The sequence below is a fragment of the Gossypium arboreum genome, chromosome 8 (genome assembly GCF_025698485.1).
Source record: "Gossypium arboreum isolate Shixiya-1 chromosome 8, ASM2569848v2, whole genome shotgun sequence".
In the NCBI taxonomy this organism is placed as follows: Eukaryota; Viridiplantae; Streptophyta; class Magnoliopsida; order Malvales; family Malvaceae; genus Gossypium; species Gossypium arboreum.
This window is the reverse complement of record NC_069077.1, coordinates 135,173,108-135,194,940: the sequence shown is the minus strand read 5'-3', so window position 1 is coordinate 135,194,940 and position 21,833 is coordinate 135,173,108. Positions and strand designations below refer to the sequence as shown.

The following is a 21,833-nucleotide window of genomic DNA, read 5'->3' as shown; positions in this document are numbered from 1 at the left end:
CATAATATTTTAATATGATAAACTTAGATTGTTGGTTTATTTATTTAGGTCTAAAATTATTGTTTTAAAATCTTAACTCTTTTTATATGTCGTTTAGAATTTTTAAAATTTTTAGTTTACATATGTTAGAATATAATTTTTCACAAATATTTTGAATTTTTTTATAATTTTGTTAAAAATAAACTAATTTACTCGTTTTTAAAATTGACAAGGACCAAATAAATAATTACACCAACTTATTATTTAAGCTGTAAAATTCAACTCGACTTGCTTATTTGGGTTGACTTAAAAACCAGATAACTTAATTGGATTAACTTGAAACTCAAAAAGATTTTTTATTTTCTCTAATCAAATCGAGTCTTACTCTTCTCTAAGAAAAAAAAAATGTTCAGCACATTGAACCGAAGAGTTGCCTGTTTCTTGTGCTTTCTTTCGTTATTTGGGAACCAGCTTTTACTCTAAATGAGAAATAGGGTGGCGCGTGGACTCCTGTTTTTATATGTTTGGGTGTAATCTTTGACTGAAAATGTACTCCATCAGAGCTAATATCGAATCTTTTACAAAATAGAAAGTGATTCCCAAAAACCTAATATCAACGCTAAACAGTTTTTGACCCCTCTTTCATCTTCACTCATGCTATTGCTGCAAAACAAGAATCCGTCCATTTGAAAAATAAACAACAGTAAAGTCGAAGATCATGTGTTCTAAAAGTATGGAGAATACTTGTATTATTTTCTATTTAGATCTAAAAGAAGATACTTTTGGATATAATATGAACAAATATATTTTTTTCAAAAACGAAAAAAGAGTGTTTACTTTCATAACAATGACCTGAATGTTCCGCGGCCGTCTGATTTTGTGGGCAGTGGATCCAGTCTAATAGAGAGAGCCCCACCTTGAGCACTAAACACAAATAAAAGATTAAAACCCTGTTATACTCAAGAAAGCCGAATTTCCGAATTAATAATTATATCATTTGAATTGAATATATATATGAAAAGACCATGAAATATTAAGGTTCAATAGTTAAAATATAAACCATATAAAAGGTTATGCAAGTACAAAAATTTTATACTAATGCAAATTTATCTCTCTCTCTCTATATAAATGTACGTACGTGCGTGTATATATATTGCAAATGACGTTAGAGACAACCACCATTAGAGCTAGAGTTCAAAATGCATGTGCTGTTATAGAAGATCGTACCCTTAAGATGCAAGTCTACACTTCATACTAAGTTAATCCCCTCTAACACTAGGCTATATCTGAGAGATCACTGCCGGTTTTTGACTATTTTGCCCATTTTCTTTCACGAGATAATAAGCATACCTTGCAGTCATCACTTTAGCAGATGCCATGATAGTTTCAGCCTTCATCTAAATGGCACCCGTACATAGCATTCTGTGTTGCAAAGAGCCTGGCAATGGATATTTCAAAATGAATCCACCTTCCATCCATTTTAAATGTATTCTTTGCAGTGACTTTCGAAAATCAAACTTCCAACTTCCTCAGCCTTCATGTATTAGGTAATAACCTGGAAAATCAGAAATGAACATAACTAACTACCGAGACTTTTCTATGAACAATCTTTAACTTTGAGAAAAATGGTTGACCTTGCGTTCTTCAACTTTTGTGAGGTTGGAAATACGGATGCCTCAAAGCATCGCCAACACTTAATCGATCGTCCTACAAAATAAAAAATGCATTTCAAGCCCCAACACGTCATATTTATGATCAATTATATATAACTCTCTTTTGTACATAAGCGGATAGTAAAATCAAGGAAAAGGACAAATTGCATAGACACATCATTTGTCAATCTAATAGCTATACAACATTCAACACCTTACCAATTTGTGAAGGAGATACAAAAGCAAACGATGTGATGGAAAAAGCTTATTTATCTAAATAAGGTTGAAAGAACCACTCAACTACTGCCTTTTATGGCTAAAATAACCAAACCTCTCAATCGGTCGAGTCAAGTGTTTTAAACAGTAATTTGAGGTCAATTTGGATTTGGACCATTTTGAGTTTGGATTACTTTGGTTTCAAGATTCAGGTCCAGTTTGACACTGCAATTATTAAGGTCAGATGGGTTCAAGTTTTTAAAATCAAATCAAACTATATTTGACATATCTAAATAATGCTCTTATATAATTTGAAATGATTACATAAGACTGTTAAAAAGAAATTACCCGCATTTACAGAGAAATTATAGTTTTTTTTATTATCTTCAAAATTCTCAAAAACTACTTTTATCATGTTTTTTTCTTGTAACAAATGAATTGAAACTTGATGCTATTCTCAAGCGAACAAACAAAAATAGCTGACAAAAAAACAATTCTCATGCTCTTGACTACTTCAAAGAACAATGAAAGTTTTATGGAGGCATTTTCCCCTTAAAAAGTCACTTGAGCCTATGAATATTACAAAGAAAAAGTTAATGATTTGTAGTTGAGCATGAAGTTTCTACTAAACTGAAAGAAAAAAAAACATTTTGTACAGTTCCCCACCAAAAGCATTTTTGAATAGAAGCATAACTGCACAAGTAACATATTAAAGTTTCATTTATTATCTATCATTAGATTTTAAAAAGCAAATGCATTAATAATTTTCCCCTGAAGTTGTAAATATGAAAACTTACAGGGTCCCAGCGTAACAAGTCACGCACTAACCGCAAAGCCCAAACATTTGGAAATCTGCACAAAATTTTGAAACAAAAATATAAGCAGGCAGAAATATTAAGACGTAGTGAAATCAGATAATCATATATTACAGAAAGAACCTACCCAAGCTTCAGAGGGTCTCTACTCCTTATTTGACGGGAGAAAAATTCTTCAGAGCATTTCCAAGAAGCAGGTGACATGCCAGCCTATATCAAATGAGAAGGTAAACTACTAAACATAGGAAATCAATTTCATGACAGGGATACGAACATTAATAAAGGCATCCATGGAGCACCATCCATTTTAGGATGCATCGTTTGTCTTAACTATGACTTAAAATTTCATCTCTAGGCCTTTGTTAACTGTCTTCTGAAGAAATAAGAATGGCATACCATAGGAAGTAGCACTGAGCATCTAAATGAGTTCAATACAATTTTTATTCATTTGAACATTTTCTTACTATCTAGTATGCAAGATAAGCCTCAAATTAGATGGTGTAAAATATTTTCAATATTTGGATTAATTTTCTGCAAAGTGATATCAAGTATTTAGGTTGGAGGATATATCAGTCATTTGAACTATTTAATGTTCTAATATAGATACATAAGAAACTGCAACGTTCGGAGACTACTTTTCCCAAATAACATGGTCATACATTCTTGGAGGCAAATTTATGATTATTAAACCCTAACCTTTTTTCCCTTTCCCAAACAAATACAAAAGAACATAAAACCATCAAACAGTGTCTTTACCTATTGATCCAAAACCCATGTCCAGTTTTTGTTATTCAGTGATGAGACAGTTTTAATATGTTAAAATTCAAAAATTCTATTCTTCGTGTCAGACTTGAACAGATCTGATTTCCAATAAAGAAAACTCAATTTAAAGTTGTGTAGTTTGCTACAGGCAAGCTCTCTCACACTGTCTTTAAAGAGTAAAAGATAAGACAGTGGTTGCAAGATAAAGGGCTGAATCGGTACACTGCCCTGGCAATACTACTTGTGAATTGGTTTGGTTGAAACATCAGATGTTGTATTTAAGCAATAAGAGACTGTGACTCTTATTCGTGATAATATGAAGCTTCTCTTATAGCCTCAAATCCAGTGTGCATGAAAGAATCAAACAGACTGAGGTGGATTGTCATCTAAAGGCAAACTTATGCAGATGTGTTTCATGCACAGTTAATGAATTCTACCAACCAATAAGCAGAACTTGTTTATAAAATCCTTATCTGGTTCCAAAATACGATAAATTTGTAACAGCTGGGTACACATAGAGATGCTCCAGCTTAGGGAAGAGTGTTAAGTATTCTGTATTTGGGATTAAGGGCATATTCGGGATTTGCACTATTTAATGTTCCAGTATAAGTTCATAGGAGACTACCACATTGTGAGACTACTTTTTCTCAAATAACAAGTGACAGACTAACTTATAATGAACTACTAATTTACCTACTAATTCAGTTAACCATTGCTTTATTTTTATTTTTATTATTCCGTCACATGAAAATATATTACACCCTAAATGCATGAATCACACCTTCATACTTACTAGCTTAGACATATCGACAATATCTAATTGTGGTATTGCAATTTAATTCATAATCTACAGTGAAAACCTCAAACCAGATTAAGAGGATTCTACCAAGAAATGGTTTAATCACCGATGAGATGACAAAAAGGAAATATAATGCTCAGAATGGTTGAGAAATTGAGCAAGGAAATTGTCAATCACAGAAATTGGCTTCTACTCGATTCACAGCCTGTACAACAAGAAAAATTCAAACCATGGGGAACGGTAACTGAAGGTGAAACATCAACCAAATATATTACTGTGCAATATTCTAACATGTTCTTGCAATAACATACATATGGATTCTTTTAGCAATGAGGATTGGAACTTACTTGGTTCATCGCATGATGATGTTTGGAGGAACTCCCAGTGATTAGAATGCACAATTCCATGAAGGATCTAAGCCTGAAACCAAGACTTAAGGAATTATAAGGATACTAGACACCATTTCTTCCAAGTAGAACATAGTCTATTATTTGACAAATCCTCTCACAAACGTTAAAAGCCTAGATGATATGTTTGAGCATAAAATTTGTTGGCTGTTTCAAATAAACCATTGAGTTATATAAATAAGAGCCTATTTGCTATATCAGTTGGCTGAAACACTGAAGAATAAATATTAGAGATCCATAGGTTCTTTAAACATAATAGCTCATCTACTTCTCTCCTAGGGGTGAGCAGTAGTCAGATTAACCAACTAAACCAACTGAAATCGACTATAACAGCTCCATTAAGTTTGGTTTGGGTTTAAGTCAGTGGGAGTGATTGGTTTGAATATGTTTATTAAATCGGTTTGCCATTTTATATTTTCAAACCAAACTGATTAAGTAAACTGACACTTGGTTAACTTGTCTTATTTATAAGACCAAATACCCATACCCATACCCAGTTATCCTATGATAACCATGTCAACACTATTTCATAAAATAAATGAAAAATCCCCAACTTCAGTCTTCAAATCAGGTTCATTCTATTCTTCTCTTTTCTTCCTCAAGTTCCTCTGTGCCCACTCCCTCACCCACACCATTCAGCAGCTGACCAGTCAGGTCCAGGCCACAACCCTCACAGCTCTCAATGTTGTACGGCCAACACAAACAAGCTACACCAATCACCCTTCACCTCCAGCCTCTGCAATGCAGTCCATCACCTTAAAGGCCTTAAGTCGGTCAGTTTACTTTGAAAGGTCAAGTTGATTTTATTTGTTTTCAATACTTGTAAACCAAATAAAGTGAACCGACAGAACTCACTGCTGGTCAACAAAAAACCATTGAAGTGGCATAAAAAGTAAAGGACAAGAACGCAACAACAATAAGCAGAATGTTTCTAGACAGTACAGTGTATGCTCCATGCATGCCACAGAAGCCTGAAATATCTTCAAACTTTTGTTCTTTTCTTTCCAAAAGTTCTAACCTTGTATATATACATATCAAATGAAACCCCACATTAGAATTCATCTAAGGTACTAACACAGCCAGCACTAACCTCCCAAATCCAAAGAATTTGCATCTAATAGTATCAGATTTCAGAATATTTGAGTATATCAAATACGATTCTAAAAATATTCTATCCCTAACTTTTAAGGCTGTACAGTATCCCTGCAATTATTCTGTTTTCCTAACATAAAGTTACCTTAGTTAGGCTAACTATGTGTATAAATATGTATGTAATCTCTTGTGGAAAATAAATAAAAAATATCCTGTTTTTTTTTCACATGGTATCAGAGCTTGTTATTTAGCCCGATTTTTGGGTTTTTTTTAGCCGGTTTCTTTAGCCTATTTTTTTTCTGACTCCCAGTCCTCAAGTCTATAGAACTTGTTCAGACACAACATGACTGAAATTGTCAAGACCAGTAACACTAGGGAGGGCTCAGAAATTTCTGTAAACAACTCAAACCCAATGAGTGAGTTTCAGAATATCCAAGTAGCCTACAGGCTAAATGAAAAAAATTATCTGAAATGGTCCCAACTGGTTCGTACCTTCTTGAAAGGAAGAGGAAAGCTGAGTCACTTACTCGGAATTGGACCTAAAGAAGGGGACCCTAAGTTTGATGCTTGGGATGAACAAGACTATGGTAATGTCTTGGTTATGGAACTCTATGATGCCAGAAATCAGTGATACATGCATGTTTCTTAGCACATCCAAAGAAATATGGGAAGCTGTGAAGCAGACTTATTCTAAAGTTCGAGATGCTGCTCAAATCTATGAAATCAAGACTAAGATTTCATCCACCAAGCAAGGAAGTCGATCAATCACGGAGTATTCCAATCTGTTGCAAAGTTTGTGGCAAGAGATGGATCATTACCAGTGCATTCAGATGAAATGCAGTGAAGATGCAGCACTTCTAAAAAGGTTTGTTGAAAAGGATCGAATTTATGATTTTCTTGCTGGATTGAATGTTGAGTTTGATGCAGTAAGAGTTCAAATACTTGGAAAAGAGGAACTACCATCACTAAATGAAACAATTGCAATTGTTCTTGCTGAGGAAGGAAGAAGAGGAGTTATGGTGGAGAACAATCAAGTGGATAGTTCAGCCTTGGTTACTAATGCAGTAAATGAGAGGAGATTTGGCCTGGAGCAGCCAACTAGTGAAGATAATAGACAGATAGAACGTACAAAGTCTTTTAACAAGGATTCCGTATGGTGCACCTACTGCAAAAAGGCTCGTCACACTAAAGACAGATGCTGGAAACTCCATGGGAAGCCACAGACAACAAACAAAAATTTTTCAGAGAAAGGTGAACAATCAAAGGGACAAGGATGAGCAAATACAGTTAGACAGCTAGATGAAAAAAACAATTCTCAGGAATTACCTATTGAATTCAATAAAGAAGAAATTGAGAAGTTAAAAAATTTGCTGGGATCATTGGAAAAAATTTCTTCAACAGGTACTTGTAGTTTGGCCTTTTCAGGTATATCCTCTCCTCAAAGTTCTAAAGTCTCAAATGCAGATACCAAAAGTTCTTAGGTCATTGACTCAGGAGCTACAGACCACATGACCCACTCCTCACAAAAATTTGTTTCATATACACTTTGTTCTAGTAGTAGAAAAATATCAGTAGCTGATGGTTCTGTGATCACAGTTGCTGGTCAAGGTGATATTGTTATAAACAAAAACCTTACACTTAAAAATGTCCTTCATGTTCCAAAATTATTTACCAATCTTTTATCCATTAAAAAAATTACCAAAGACTCTAACTGTAAAGTGGTTTTCTATCACAATCGACGTCTTTTTCAGGAACAGAATACGAAGAGGATGATTGGACATGCTAAGGAAATAAATGGCCTATACTATCTTGAAGAATCCAGTGAAGAAGTTAGTGTTCTGAATTCCTCACATTTATCTCTCATATCCGAGTCTATTAAAACCAATAAAGACCAAATTTGGCTCTATCACCTTCGCCTTGGTCACCCATCGTTTAGAGTCCTTAAAATTATGTTTCCTTCACTATTCAAAGAATTAACTGTTGAAAAATTTCATTGTGATATCTGTGAACTTGCAAAACATAAACGTACCTCTTTTCCAGTAAGCAATAAAAGAACATCCACTCCTTTTACTCTTGTTCATAATGATGTTTGGGGGCCATCCAATATTTCAAATATTTCTGGAGCTCGGTGGTTTGTATCCTTTATTGATGATTGTACTCGTGTGTCTTGGATTTTTCTTTTAAAACAAAAATCTGATGTTAGGTCTGTCTTTCCAATTTTTTACAACATGATCAAAACACAATTTGGGGTCGAAATAAAAAGGTTTAGGTCAGACAATGCCAAGGATTATTTCAATCAATTCCTCTCAGCATATTTTCAAGAAAAGTCATCTTGTGTTAGTACACCCCAACAAAATGGTGTAGCCGAAAGAAAGGTATTTCCTTGGTATTGAAGTGGCACTCTCGGGAAGGAATATTCATATCTCAGCAAAAATACATAGTTGATTTGTTGACAGAAACAGGCAAGTTGGGCTGTAAACCAGCAGAGACACCCATAGAGGTGAACCACAGACTCGGAGATGTATTAGAAGATACAGCAGTTGATAGAAGGTCATATCAAAAACTTGTGGGGAAGCTTATTTATTTGTCCCATACCAAATCAGATATTGCCTATGCAGTAGGTGTTGTAAGTCAGTTTATGCACAATCCTAAGGAATCACATCTTAGTGCTGTATATCAGATTCTACAGTACTTAAAAGGTACGCCAGGCAAAGGAATCTTATTTAAAAAAGGAGAAAATTTAACCCTTGAAGCCTATACTGATGCAGATTATGCAGGATCTATGGTTGATAGAAGATTAACCTCTGGTTACTGCACTTTCCTAAGAGGCAACCTTGTGACTTGGAGGAGTAAAAAACAAAACGTTGTGGCTAGATCTAGTGCAGAAGCTGAATTTAGGGCAATGGCTCTTGGAGTTTGTGAGTTGTTATGGCTAAATATTATATTGGAAGACTTGAAGATCAAGTGGGAAGGTCCAATGAAGTTGTATTGCGATAATAAGTCTGCTATCAATATCGCACATAATCCAGTTCAACATGATCGAACGAAGCACGTTGAGGTGGACAGACATTTCATAAAGGAAAAACTGGACAGTGGCTTAATTTGCACTCCATTTGTGTTCACCGATGAACAACTAGCAGATATACTTACCAAAGGATTGTCTGGGAAGTTGTTTCAGAAATTAATAAGCAAGCTGAGAATGGATGATATCCACTTCCCAGCTTGAGGGGGAGTGTCAGATTTCAGAATATTTGAGCATATCAAATATGATTCTAAAAATATTCTATCCCTAACTTTAAGGCTGTACAGTATCCCTGCAATTATTCTGTTTTCCTAACGTAAAGTTACCTTAGTTAGGCTAACTATGTGTATAAATATGTATGTAATCTCTTGTGGAAAATAAATAGAAAATATCCTGTTTTTTTTCACAAATAGGTTCCTAATAAAAGCCCTCACTATTTCACAGACACGGCTACAACTAAGATTTTAACTGTCCGATTAAAGTTTCGACAGGAGAGAAGCTCAAATCACAGCGTAATTTCATAAACTTCGTTAAATACACTTGTTCTGCTAACACAACATTGGTCCCATCTAACAAGCCTGTGTCCAAAACAACCTGGTCAGTGTATTTCTTTTTCCTTAAGGACCAAAAACTGAGAAATGATTCTTCCCGACCTCATTTAACAAAGAAAAAGGGAGATAAAGAAATTAGAAATTAGAAAATAGTTAATATCCTTTCAAATTCATCCTACAAAAAGAGATGCAAGTAAGCTACATGACATTCATGAAGGATGCATTAAAGAGGAGGGTAGTATATTAATTGGCTTATCCATGTAAAGAGAAGCAGAAAATTAAAGGAAGGTCATTTCTTATAATTTTCTAAGATAAAAAATGTCACTGAAACGTACTTATAAGCAAGCTCCTTCAAGTCTTCGTTCCAACCCTCGATATGATGATCTAGAAGAGTGCGTGTCAGAGCACTTATCTGAAATACATTTGGTGTCCCCAAGATCATCTCTAAGATCACAACACCTACGCTCCACATATCATATCTGTCAACATATTTGAAAAGCACTCTAGGTTTAATAAAAAAATGTAATAGAATTTGATCAAGAACTTGAAAAAAAAAAAAAGTAAAATAAAATCAAAGTCTAGGAGAAGAACAATTGATATAGAAAAATGATGAAAAGGATCTTGACATACTTCAAAGAAGTGCTTGTGGGCCCTTGATACCAACTAGCATTAAGAAAAGCTTCAGGTGGACTATAATCATGAGTTTGCTCAGATCTGAAAAGATAAGAGTAGTTATCTGTCATAAGTTCTTTTTCTCTTGGGAGCCAAACTCATGGATAAGGAAAAACACAGAAATATCTTAAATAGAAACCCCACCTAGAAGGTCCAGCTGATCCGTATAAATGCTTCATTGTAAACCCATCTATTGAACTTCCAAAGTCAATGATGCGCCTAACAATTTGCAGAAAGGACATTAATAACATTAACTCAGATGGCTTTTAATGCACTTGTTTCTTACAAGACCTAAGCTTTTCCACGATTGCAAATGTAAATCATTTTATAAAAAATTCTTTCCTGTTAGTTAACTCATTCTAAAATACAAAATTACTAAATCTGAAATTACATGACAGAGTAACAAATTTGTGCTATTTTTTGTTGTAAAAAGTTCACTTGAAGTATTCAAAACTAGGTGCATGTTAGCCAATAGACAGACACGTACAAACAAAGAGATCAAACATGGCTTACAAGTCTCATTGATTGACATGTAAAGCACTAGAACTTAGTAGTCGAGAAGTCTCAAAGAAGAGAGAAGTTGGGACAGAAGTATAGTAACAGAGAAATTTTGAAGCATGCACAGTGCAACTGAAAATTGCAGCAATAAAACCTTAACAAGAATATGAAAGCAATAAGTTATTGCTGAATCCATTTTGAGCTTGCACAGTCTGGCAGAAAGACTCAAGAAGGTAAGAAGTCTTCATGAAATAAAAGAAACGAGAAGAGCACTTCTAATATGGATGAACCACTTACTATATGCATCACACCTTCAGGACCTTGGAGTTTCAAATGAATGAGTAAAAGCGTAAAACATGCATACTAACGGCAAAGAGAAGCAAATTTAACATTTACAACAGTTTTAATAAGATAAGAAGAAAATTACATTCTAGTGGTAAAATTCTTATCTTCATTTGGAATTTCTCTCAAGCATCTTCCAGTTTTTTGGTCCTCAAAGCATATAACCATGTTCTCTTCCAATAGGAAAAATGAAAAGCATACCAATTAGCAGTAAGTCAGAATAATATTCTAAAAACTAGATAGGAAAACTAAAGAAACAAAGGAATCATTATGTATCAACTTATCCCTATGAACTGCAGATATGGTTATAGAATGTTTCACAAGCGAACTTCTAAATGTTTTCAAACAGTATCTAACAATGAAGCCAGCATTTATAGGCTTACAAAGATAAACAAAAAGTGGAATGAATATAATGCCATTTGCTATCTCATTAACAAAATCATATCATTCACAGAAGTTGACAAGATCTTTAGGTTAATTAAGCAAATTTCTTTCACCTACTGTTAGTACAACTTTCCAAGAAGGATAGAATTCTCGTGCTCCCAATATGCGACTTATCAGGTTGATGAATCCAAAATCAAAGTTGTATAGATACAAAATAATAGCAGAAAAGAAAAAGTAAAACATTATAGTACTCTCATATGTCATCAAATCCCTTCCATCCCCAACCCACCAGGCTGGCAGTCTAGTTATCAAGATCAATGCTATTCACATGCATAGCTCTCATCTAGACCCCAACTCCTTAACCAGCACATACCATAGAAACATACTCAGGTACCCCAACATGATAGACTATTAAAAGCAAAGCATCACAATTAGGTAGAATTGTACTCATGTAGTATATCTCAACAGAAAATCCAAGAGGTGAGTGTATAACAGGGATAACCCAAATATAATCATTTAAGCTAATGGAAACAAATAGTAAAGCTTGGACCTAGCAAAGGCATTTTCAGAAATATGCCAAGGTTCTTATTTTTCTTTTTCTTTTTTTAAATTTAACACACAGTTAACAACACATCTATAGAAGGCATTGCCATCCTCACCAGGTTTGATATCCCTGTGGGTAATATTGCGATCGTGACAGGACTTCAGTGCAACCAACTGAGCAAATGAAAAGCGAAAGCATACAAGAAATCAGCAGTTAAATTAAGATAACAATAGCAGATACAATATTATTAGAACATGAGAAACTCCTAGAAGGAAACAAATATAAGCCAAAATATGTTACTAAGATGAGATTTGAAACAAGTTTTGCTAAAACTTGAATTACAGAACTGTTCACTAAAGTCAAGCTAGGATGGGTTAACATACCATTTGGTACTTGAGTTTAGCTTCAATGTTCAATTTGGTACACAGACCAGAAAGTATCATGTGGCCTAATGAATATTCGACATGTGTGCTTTGGTAAAAAAACATAGGTACTTAATTGGGATAAATAACTCAGGTACCAAATTGAACATTAAAGCCAAATTCAGGTACTTAATTGGGACAAAAAACAACTCAAGTATCAAATTGACAAAACTTAGGTACCAAATTGAACATTGAAGCCAAACTCATGAACCAAATAGTATATTATCCTAGCTAGGATTTCGGGATATAGCCAATAGCGTTTGAAATGAGTTGAAGGATTCTAGTATAAGAAAGAGAGAAAGAAACTTAACTCGTTTGTTTAGTTGAAAGAAGAGAATAAGAAATATGAGAGCTGAAAAAGAATATATAAAAAAAGAAAAAAAAAAACTTAAATCTGAAATCTTTAATTGGAAGATGATGTACCAATTGCCAAATAAGATCGCGCATTTCTTCTTGTCCTTCTTCTGTTGTCCTCAACCAATGCCACCATTTTGATGGACGCAATACGCGAACTTGTTTTACTTCTTCAACCCTTTCTTCAGCTGCATTATGTACGGCTTCTTCCATGGTATACATAAGCTTCGATAGTGACATGCCCTCGTAATGAAATACAAGCCATATTTCATTAGACCGTGATTCAAATGACTCAACATATCTTGCAATATGGTTCAAACCTTCTTCAGAAGCAGCCCCGTGAAATCCAGATTTGTTCAGATATATATTTTCAGGACTCAAAGTGATTCCTAATTCTAAATTTGCATCTAATGTGTCACCATAACCAGATTGTGATTCCTCTAAGAAAGGTTCCGATACTTCACCCGATGGAAAACTTCCAAGGTTTCTAGAAGCATTTAAGAAGACTTCACCAAAGTACTTCTCTCTTAGACCACTTAAGTAAACAGAAGCCCCTCTCTCCACCTGTGATAGGGAAGATAATGGCATAAGATGATCCAGACAAAACAGTAACAAACAAGATAGAACTAAACACTCATTTAAGGAAGATAAAAATGAGGTCAACATAAAAAACTTGAGAAAGATTTACCATTATGCGTTTCAGAATAAACAGGTTGCCATCAGAACCAACATGACTATCATTCCTAGATGTATTACAACGTGAACTACTGCCATATGTATCAAAATGAATATCACCAAAATCGGTAGTCTTGTTTTCTTCACCCCATCTTGAAGCATCACTGCCATGATGACAATTCCAACTAAACGACAACCATACCTCACCGTAAGAACCACGACCAAATCTTTTCTTTAGAATATACCTGATAAAAGAGAGGTACAAGACTGTCATAATGGTGAAATGATGATAAACAACCACCAAATTTCTATTTTTAACCTTTGTTTTCTAATTGGAGAAAACCTAATCATCTTAACCATACAAAATTGCACTTCAGTTCAAAATTTATCTATTGTTTGCATTAAAGATAACAAAATTTTGATCTCTAGGGAAATAAGGTAAAAAGATATATTCTAATTTCCACCACTTATGTTCTCCTAAAACATTTAGCAACAATCGATATCCATTTTCCTTGCAGATGGGGCATCTAGTGCCCGTCAATGGTGATTGTCTATCACCTTGTTAGGAACAAAATTGTAGGACTAGAATATCATCCACAAAAGAAATAGTCCACATCTTTTTCAATGACAGAAGTGTCTCTAGTTTAATGTAAACCAAATTATATTTCATATTGAGAAAACATAAAATAAAGAAGCAACAATGTATATGTGGATATATATGAATATAAACATATAAATATCTATTTATATTACTTTACATATTTTAACATGAATCAGAGGCAATTTTTCCAAAGATCACTACTAAGGAGGTGATCCAAGATAATGAAGTTTTTGGAGGAGATCAATGCATTTAAACTCAGTGATGAGGAGGATCGATGCCATGGAAGATAACCAAGGTTAATGCCAAATGGGGGAGTAAAGCATTAAGCAAAGAATAGAATAAACCTAGAGTCTGGCATTGGATACTCTTCTGTCCCATAACTTGAACTAGTATCATGGAAGGGTATGGATTCAAGCAAACCAAGGAAACTAGCGAAGCCCTCAGGATTTACACATTGATCATTAGCTCCATCAACAGTCATCCCAAAGTTTAAGCATAAACTCCGGTCATTGTACACATTTAAAGGTCCACCTGACATGGTTTAAAGAAAAATTACCGCAATACTCCAGTCATTGTACACATTAAGGAAGTCAATGTGCTTCAATTCCTACCAATGAATCAAACAGGAAAACCATAGTGAATCTAAGGACTAACAAACCCAGCCGGCCAGATAAAAAGAATAGATAGAACTTTACATACCACAGGGTCGTTCAAAGGCATTAGGTAAAGCCTGGGGTAGGTCATGCACATAATCTTCCTTTTGAGTCTGAATTGTATCATCCACATCATCATTGAGATTCTCAGATAAATAGAAACAGCTATAACTGCTACGTTTTCCTTGAACCTATATGGCAAAAGAGAAACAAAATCACAAAAAAATTCCTACAATAGGGTGCCAACACCTACAAGAGTTTCTATCATCTCAATCAACTCCAATGACTATAATGCCAAATTACCTTTATGCCACAGGCATGGTACAACTCAAAGTCTAACATGACAGTAAAGACAACTAAACGGGAATTTGATTTTAGTTCCAAACACCTTGTAAGTTGTAAGAGAATAATGTTGCACAAAGCAAAGGAACATTACAGTCAGCATCATAATAATTGGCCTTCAACTGGGAAAACAGGGAGAACCTAACATATAGTTGGCATATTGTGATTTTGATAAAATCAACTTTTTTCATTCAAACCTGACAAAAATATAACAGCAGGAGTCACTCAGAAGAGAGGGAATGAAGCAACAAAAAAAAATAAAAAATGCATGCTTAGATCAAAGCAGAGTTTCCCAAATTACTATCTAGTTTTCTTTTCCTCTCAGGTTATAAATTTTCCTTTAAAACGAACAGCCCTAGTTCTTGCCACAATGGAAAGTTAAGGCCCATGTCAGAGTTCATAGATACAAAAAGAAAAAAAAAAAAAAAAAACAAGAAATGCCTTGCAGTTCCCCAAATCCATGTTTAACAGTAGAAAGGTCTTCACATCTTCCGAATTGAAAAGCCATACAGCTGGACAGGGTAGAACTGAGTCTTTTCTAAAAAATTCAACACTCCCTAGATATATCTCTTGGATTGGGGAAAAAACTGGAAATACATCTCCATAACAAATTAGCCTCTCAGCCTTACCAATAGCCTGTTAAACTTAGTCGTGATTGGATGAGTAGATTCCAACTGCAGTAGGTCTGGACTAATATCATCACCTGATCATGATAGCAAAAAGGAATCAATCCTATTAAAAATTTGAAAATAATTATTTAACAAAGTAGCAAACATTTAAAATAAATAAATGAATTTAAATAACTAAGATGCATCATCAAACTACAGGTCAAAACCTACAGCTAAAAATGCCAAAAAATATAGCACATAAACAACATTTTGCAAGAGAACAGAAAAGATACATGACAAATGCACTTAAATGGGGGCATGCATACCCATGTTACGCCAGTGAATGAAAACTTACCTAAACAACGCCCAGAACATCAATAAGCCTACACCTTGCGGAGGAAACAACAAATGCAAAGAAAGATTATAGCACTACAATGGAATTTTCTCCACCAATGAAGATGGCTATTTCAAGCAAACATATGGCTCTGAGTTTTAATTGATTTGTGCATTCATGAAGCTAAGAAGAAGAACACATATTTAAGACAGCTTAGGTCTATTTTGAACGAAGCAGTGAAGGTCAAATTTATTAAACTTCCTTATTTGCAATTTCTTCCAATTATAAGTGAATTCAATCAGCGCATGTTCCATTCAAAGAACATTCACAAGAAAGTCTACCAAGAGATTCTTACTTGATCGTCCATGAATGAATTTTTGTAGTCTATTAGCTGGGAATTCCTTGGCCCCTTTCCTTCCACATCTTTCAGTCAGCAAGTTTTGAGATAGAAAAGCAGATCCCAGTGGAACCACTATAGCTGCCATATTGTCCATGCTGCCCCTCTCGAAAGCAGTATTCACTAAGCAATCAGCTAGTGAGAGTGCGCATGAAGAAGATAGTCTTGATCCAACAGTATCATGATTCTTTACTTCCCAAAGTAAATCACATACATCCTGCAAGCTCAGCTTTTCAAAAATGCCATCAGAGCCAACCACCAAATAGCTATCATTAGCAGTCAGAGATTGCCAATCTGTCACCTCTGGTGCAGCGATAACACCATAACTGGAGAAACATGCACATAATAACTTTAATATTCTTAAAAAAAAAAAAAATGCTTTTCAAAATATAAGAAGCAAGATGGAAATTGTTGATTGGAAAAACAAACAAAATGTAGAAGTGGAGAAGAAAGCACAGACATATCTTAGAAAATGTTAGTACCATCTAAATAATAGTTATCAAAAGTAATCTTTGCATAGTTCAATCAGGGTATTCAAGATTTCATAGTAAAATGTGAGTTTTAATAGTTTTTTTTTTAATGAAAAAAATTCTATATTATCAAACAACGGTACAACACATTGCAAGGGAAGAGGGTAGGGCTCCTTTCCTTGTCTGCACTCAAATGAAGCAGTGCTAGGTCCAATCACAACTATAAAAAGCAAGATGGAAATTTGGAGATTGATGATTGAGAAAACAAATAGAATGTAAAAGTAAAACAGAAAGCACAGACAGAGAAAAAATAGAAAATGTTTTTTTAAAGTGATAAATTAGATAACGTTAGTACCAAACAATAGATTCCAAAAGATTAATCTTTGTTTGTCTAATAAAGATATTTTCCATTCTTATTAATAAATTATTTTTTTAGATTCCTTTAAAAAAAAAAAAAAAAACAAAAACAAACTGTTCTATATTTTATCTAAAAACAGAACTGCTTTCACAAAAAAAAGAAAAGAAAAAGAAAAAAACAGTACACAAGCTGCCAGGGAAGTGGGTACTGGGTAGGGCTCCTTTCTTTACATGCCCTCACATGGAGCAGTGCAAGACCCAAGCACAACTATAATAGGCAAGATGAGAACTTTTTAATTGGAAAAACAAACAGAATGTAAAGCTAAAGGACATGGATAACTGATAAAATGTTAGTACAATCTTTAAATAATGGATAGCAAAATATGAATCCTCGCATATCTCAAATCAGAATATTTCCCATTTCTTGTAATATGTGAATATTAATAATTATTTTGTAAATAAAGCAAACCATTCTATATGATCTAAAAACAACAAACTGCCAGGGTAGAAGGTAGGGCTCCTTTATCTGTCTGCTCCAACATGAAGCAGTGCAGAATCCAATCACAACTATAAGATGACATTAAGGCAGAGCCTGCTGCTAGACACGCTCCATCAGGAATTCACAGTCACATACTTGAGGAAGGACATATCGAATTTATAGATTTCTAGTAGGAAAAAGAAAAGAAAAGCCTAAAGAACCTACCTACTTCCAATTTTAGACTACCCCAATCCACATGCCTTAACATATAAATGAGAATCATCAAAGAAACCAATATATGCATGATAGAACACCTTTTTATGAACATAGAGCCATGCTCTGAATAAAATAACTCCATCCTTTCAAAAAGGTTACTACGATGTCTGTAGATTTGACCAGCAAGTTCAGTTTTACTTTGAACATTTTACACTGAACCAAGCGATGAGAATTGTAGTCTCAAAATTTTCAGAAGGCTATAGCCAAAGAAGAAGATAAATGGAGGGAAGCTAGATGAACACGATGCAGAGACTGACTCTTCCAATTTAGAACATCACCTTTTGTATGATACATCACCAATAGAACGGGAGATCGCCAGCTGACCATTCACACGTGATACACCACCCCATTCAACAACATAGCCACCAGCTGCTTCTACTCGAGACCTTTCATCATCTCGATCAGGGTGATGATCTCTAGTTAGTTCCTTGACAATATAACGTACCAATCCACTGGATGCAGCCACTTTAAAGTTGGAACTTCTAAAAGGTGAAACAGCACCGTTGCGCCTCCGCTCCCTGTACAATTGTAACAAAGTTTCTGCAATATGCAAGTTACAAGAGATGAATGTACGTTGCCATGTTCTTGTAGATATGGTGAATATATATATATCTAACTGTCATACTCTGACATGCAATGATGTAATTCGGCAGATAAAACTCAATGAGAAACACTTTCTACAGGAAGGAGGTGGAGAAAAAATATTTTAATTTGGCTGTGGAAATATTTGAGTCCAGGAAAATTTTAGGTCAATTCAAGTGGCAACCAAATATTCATCTGACCTCTAGCCTCAGAAGGAGAATGGAATTTTTCGGAACACAGAATGGCTTTGGAATCTCCAATATTAGCAACTAAAATTTGACCATCTGCTATCAGTATAATTGTAGCTGTTGAACCCGAAGCAAGGTTATTTCTAGATGCTTCCTTCACAGATTAAAATCACATCAATACAAAGAAAGTTTAATGCACATAGTTCTGAATAAGGAAAGATAAAACTAATTGACGATACCTTAGAAAATGTTGCATCTATGTCATGGATTGCCCTTAACAAAGCTTCCTTCAATATACCCAAGTGAAAAGAATCATCAAGATTTTCTGGGATTGAAAACTTAAATCTGAGCAAGCATTAATACTTTGGTTTAAGAATTGTCAACAGCAAGCAACAGCTATATCCATTTTTCTAAAACAAGGAACTCAAACATAAATATGGTGTGAGTTACAAATGATATCACCTTTCAAAGTTCAAGCCATGCTTTCCAATCTCTTTGTCCCAATTAAGCACTTGGAAAACAATATCCCCTTTTCCCACATTTGGCAACCTACTTGACTGCTTCTTCAATACAAAGGAAAAAGTTGCATCCAAAAGGAAATATGTATGTAAAGCAAAATACTCCAGTAAAAGTTTTGAAGCCATCTCACTAGCTTCAGCACCATTATGACCATCAAAAACTGCAACAACTCCGACTGAAACTTCCTTAACCCCTATTTTGCCTGCTCCAATGTATCAAAAATTTATATATTAAAAATAAAACATAGCATGAGTCGTAAGACAAAGTTATTAAATCATTGATACGTACAAACTTCTTCAACCATCACAAAATAAGCAAAAATACCAAATCTTACATTATTTTGAAAGATCCTTTTCAAACAAAATTACCTCTATAAGACCACTAAGTCAGAAGTAAACTATTGAAGTTTATCTGTCCACTTTTATAATTCAACCTTCTTTGGTTACGTTAATATCATTGCTACATTGGTTACAGTCATTAGAAAAGAGCTAAGCATTTAATTAACCGACAAAACATCATAACTTCAATCTTATAAGAAGGATTTTTTTTTTCTTAAACAAAGTGATAAAGTTTGTTAGTAAACAACCAAAAGCAAATTCATTCAATGAAAAACCCTAGAATCTCATTCTCAAACCATAGCATAAAAACTGTCATTAAATTGCAACATCAATTTATCCTTTCTACAAAAAAAAAATATTAATAGTAAGACTAATTCGAACGCATTCTAATAAAACCACGAAGCCGCATAAAAAAAAAATAGATATGAAGAAAGAGAGATACTCGGGAAGGGAATGTGGAGATCGAGCATGCAGACAGTGCGATCTTCCATGTGCTTCCTTCGACCCTGAAGCACAGCTGATTGACAGCGCCCCGTCGCGGTAGTGGGGGAGCGTTCACCGGAATGATTCGGAATTTTCCAGCGAGGGCATTTAGGGGATTGGAACACCGCAGGCGCACCGCCTTCTTTGTAAACCGTCAAACAGGTGGAAGATTCTCCAAGATTGCTTCTCGGAGAGTACACCAGGAACCCTAAAACGAGAAGCAATAGTTTCAACGACATGGTGAATTAACAGAATCTCTGATTTTCCTTGATGGAATGGAACCGCGCTGCGCGAAGATGAACAGTTGACAAAAATTGGCGAGGAAATAAAGAAAGGAAATGAAATTAGCGCGCAAACTTCGTGAGGCAAAATACGTCTGCACTATTTTGCCGGTGGCTGTGTTGCTGAAGAAACCAACAATATTGAAAATAGAACTTGAAATGTAGTTGCTCAGTTGGATTTTGAGTCGGCTGTTAACTGCACAATCAAGGTTGAAGAGTATCCTTTTATTCTGTATTAGGAGTTATTAATACATGGTATATTTGCAATATAGCCCTTTAACAAATGATGTTTCCTTTTTCTAACCCAATACTTTTAAACCGCCATCGTCATCTTATAAAATAGCATTACGAGAGTTAGGAACTTCAAAAAAATCTGATTTCTTTAAGCTTTCCTTCTTCTCAAGTTTAAACTTATTCTGGTTGCTTTAAAGCTTTCTTGTTTCTGAAGTTTTTCTTAATGGCTTCAACTCCATACGAGTATGATATCATTCACCAGCAAACTTTTGAAGACAACATCATCTCACAATCTCATGATATTGCTTCCCAGTTCATCAATATTGAATTAACCATTGACTTTTTTTTCATATCCGTCCACCATGATTGCTTAGCAGACATCTCCACCATCACCAACCATGCGTCCTTACGAGAAACCTTTCGTTTCAAGCTCGACATTATGGAAAACCAATACCTGTTTGACCAAGTTCTGTTTCCCACGTTTAGAAGACTCCGAATCAAGACGGCCTCCCTTGCTTATCACAACTTCGTTCATGAAATTTTTGTACGTGGGATTTGTAGCATAGGAACTAATCGTGAAGTCTTGCCCTTGCGATCGGTGATACAAGCTTCCGTTGTGGAACACCTTCACGTTCACAGTGACGGGGTTTTGATGGGAAGAGCTTTGGCTGAATCGGCATTGGAGTTTGAAAGCAGTAACTATGGTATGGTTCCGACTAAAGAGTCATTGGTTAAGGAGATGGTAAAGATGGTCAAAGTAGAAGCTGGAGGTGAAGAAGATTGCATGATATGTTTGGAGGAGCTGGAGGTTGGGTTTTATGCTTCTCGGATGCCTTGTTCTCATACTTTTCATGGCGATTGCATCGAGAAGTGGTTGAAGCAGAGCCATTATTGTCCTCTTTGCCGGTTCCAGATGCCAACGAATTAGGTTTAGATATCAACTTTTCATTGGCCTTCATTTATTTCCTATGTTATTGTGTAACTTCTGTTAAGATTTAGTAATTTGTTGGAGCCATTAATGAAACAATTTAATAAAGAAAAAAATGAGATGAACTAATGAAAAATAAAATTATTTTATGAAAATAACATGAAAACACAAAATAATACATTAAACAAAATAAAAATATGCAAAATTAAATCACTATGATAAAATATGCAGCATAGGAGATTAATTGAGACATAGCAACAACCAAATGCAATCATAAATATTTTTGTTTAAAGTTTATCACTAACAAATGCAAAAAATAAATAAATGATAAAACCAATACAAATTAGTATGAAGACAATGCGGATACACAAATACAACAAATTAACATAAAGAAATTATTAATATATGTAACTTAAATAAAATTATAATTTTTAAATAAAAATAGTTAAGACATAAAAAAACTCTATTTTAGTATTATTTATGTCCATTTTACGACCTTTGTTCGATGCTGTCCTTCCCAATAATAACGTATCTATGATTTGAACTTACGTTTTTTTTTCTTGAAAGTGTAAGGTGTC

At 34.6% G+C, this 21,833-nt stretch overlaps 2 protein-coding genes across 3 annotated transcripts; one reads left to right on the top strand and one right to left on the bottom strand.

Annotated features, from left to right (window-relative positions):
* Positions 1–310: 310 nt before the first annotated feature.
* LOC108469657 (uncharacterized) lies at positions 311–20,390 on the bottom strand. 2 transcript variants are annotated; one of them, XM_017770630.2, is made up of 23 exons: positions 19,772–20,390; positions 18,935–19,193; positions 18,712–18,817; positions 18,485–18,626; positions 17,981–18,242; positions 16,080–16,447; positions 15,412–15,485; positions 14,487–14,631; positions 14,132–14,318; positions 13,200–13,431; positions 12,581–13,075; positions 11,851–11,908; positions 10,893–10,980; positions 10,112–10,186; positions 9,926–10,009; positions 9,631–9,774; positions 4,571–4,643; positions 2,790–2,872; positions 2,645–2,699; positions 1,614–1,686; positions 1,330–1,534; positions 832–903; positions 311–642 (listed from the first exon to the last, which is right to left on the bottom strand). In XM_017770630.2, the coding sequence occupies exons 1-20, from the start codon at positions 20,049–20,051 to the stop codon at positions 1,624–1,626; spliced, it is 3,273 nt and encodes a 1,090-aa protein (XP_017626119.1). In that variant the 5' UTR covers positions 20,052–20,390; the 3' UTR covers positions 311–642; positions 832–903; positions 1,330–1,534; positions 1,614–1,623. The 2 variants fall into 2 exon arrangements, with proteins under 2 accessions (XP_017626119.1, XP_017626117.1); XM_017770628.2 differs by having other exon boundaries at positions 311–903.
* A 200-nt stretch (positions 20,391–20,590) lies between these two features.
* LOC108468394 (E3 ubiquitin-protein ligase SIRP1-like) lies at positions 20,591–21,365 on the top strand. The gene has a single exon (XM_017769280.2). It carries the CDS (start codon positions 20,767–20,769, stop codon positions 21,253–21,255), a length of 489 nt encoding a protein of 162 aa, XP_017624769.2. The 5' UTR covers positions 20,591–20,766; the 3' UTR covers positions 21,256–21,365.
* The last annotated feature ends 468 nt before the right edge of the window (positions 21,366–21,833 follow it).

Excerpts from the sequence above, each read along its gene's own strand:
- LOC108469657 (XM_017770628.2), bottom strand. The coding sequence starts at position 20,051 with ATGTCGTTGAAACTATTGCTTCTCGTTTTAGGGTTCCTGGTGTACTCT. Across the intron at positions 10,187-10,892 it reads AAGAATTTTACCACTAGAAT|GCGCATCATTGACTTTGGAA; the intron begins GTAATTTTCTTC and ends GCAAATTGTTAG. Across the intron at positions 9,775-9,925 it reads CCCACAAGCACTTCTTTGAA|ATATGATATGTGGAGCGTAG; the intron begins GTATGTCAAGAT and ends ATATGTTGACAG.
- LOC108468394 (XM_017769280.2), top strand. The coding sequence starts at position 20,767 with ATGGAAAACCAATACCTGTTTGACCAAGTTCTGTTTCCCACGTTTAGA.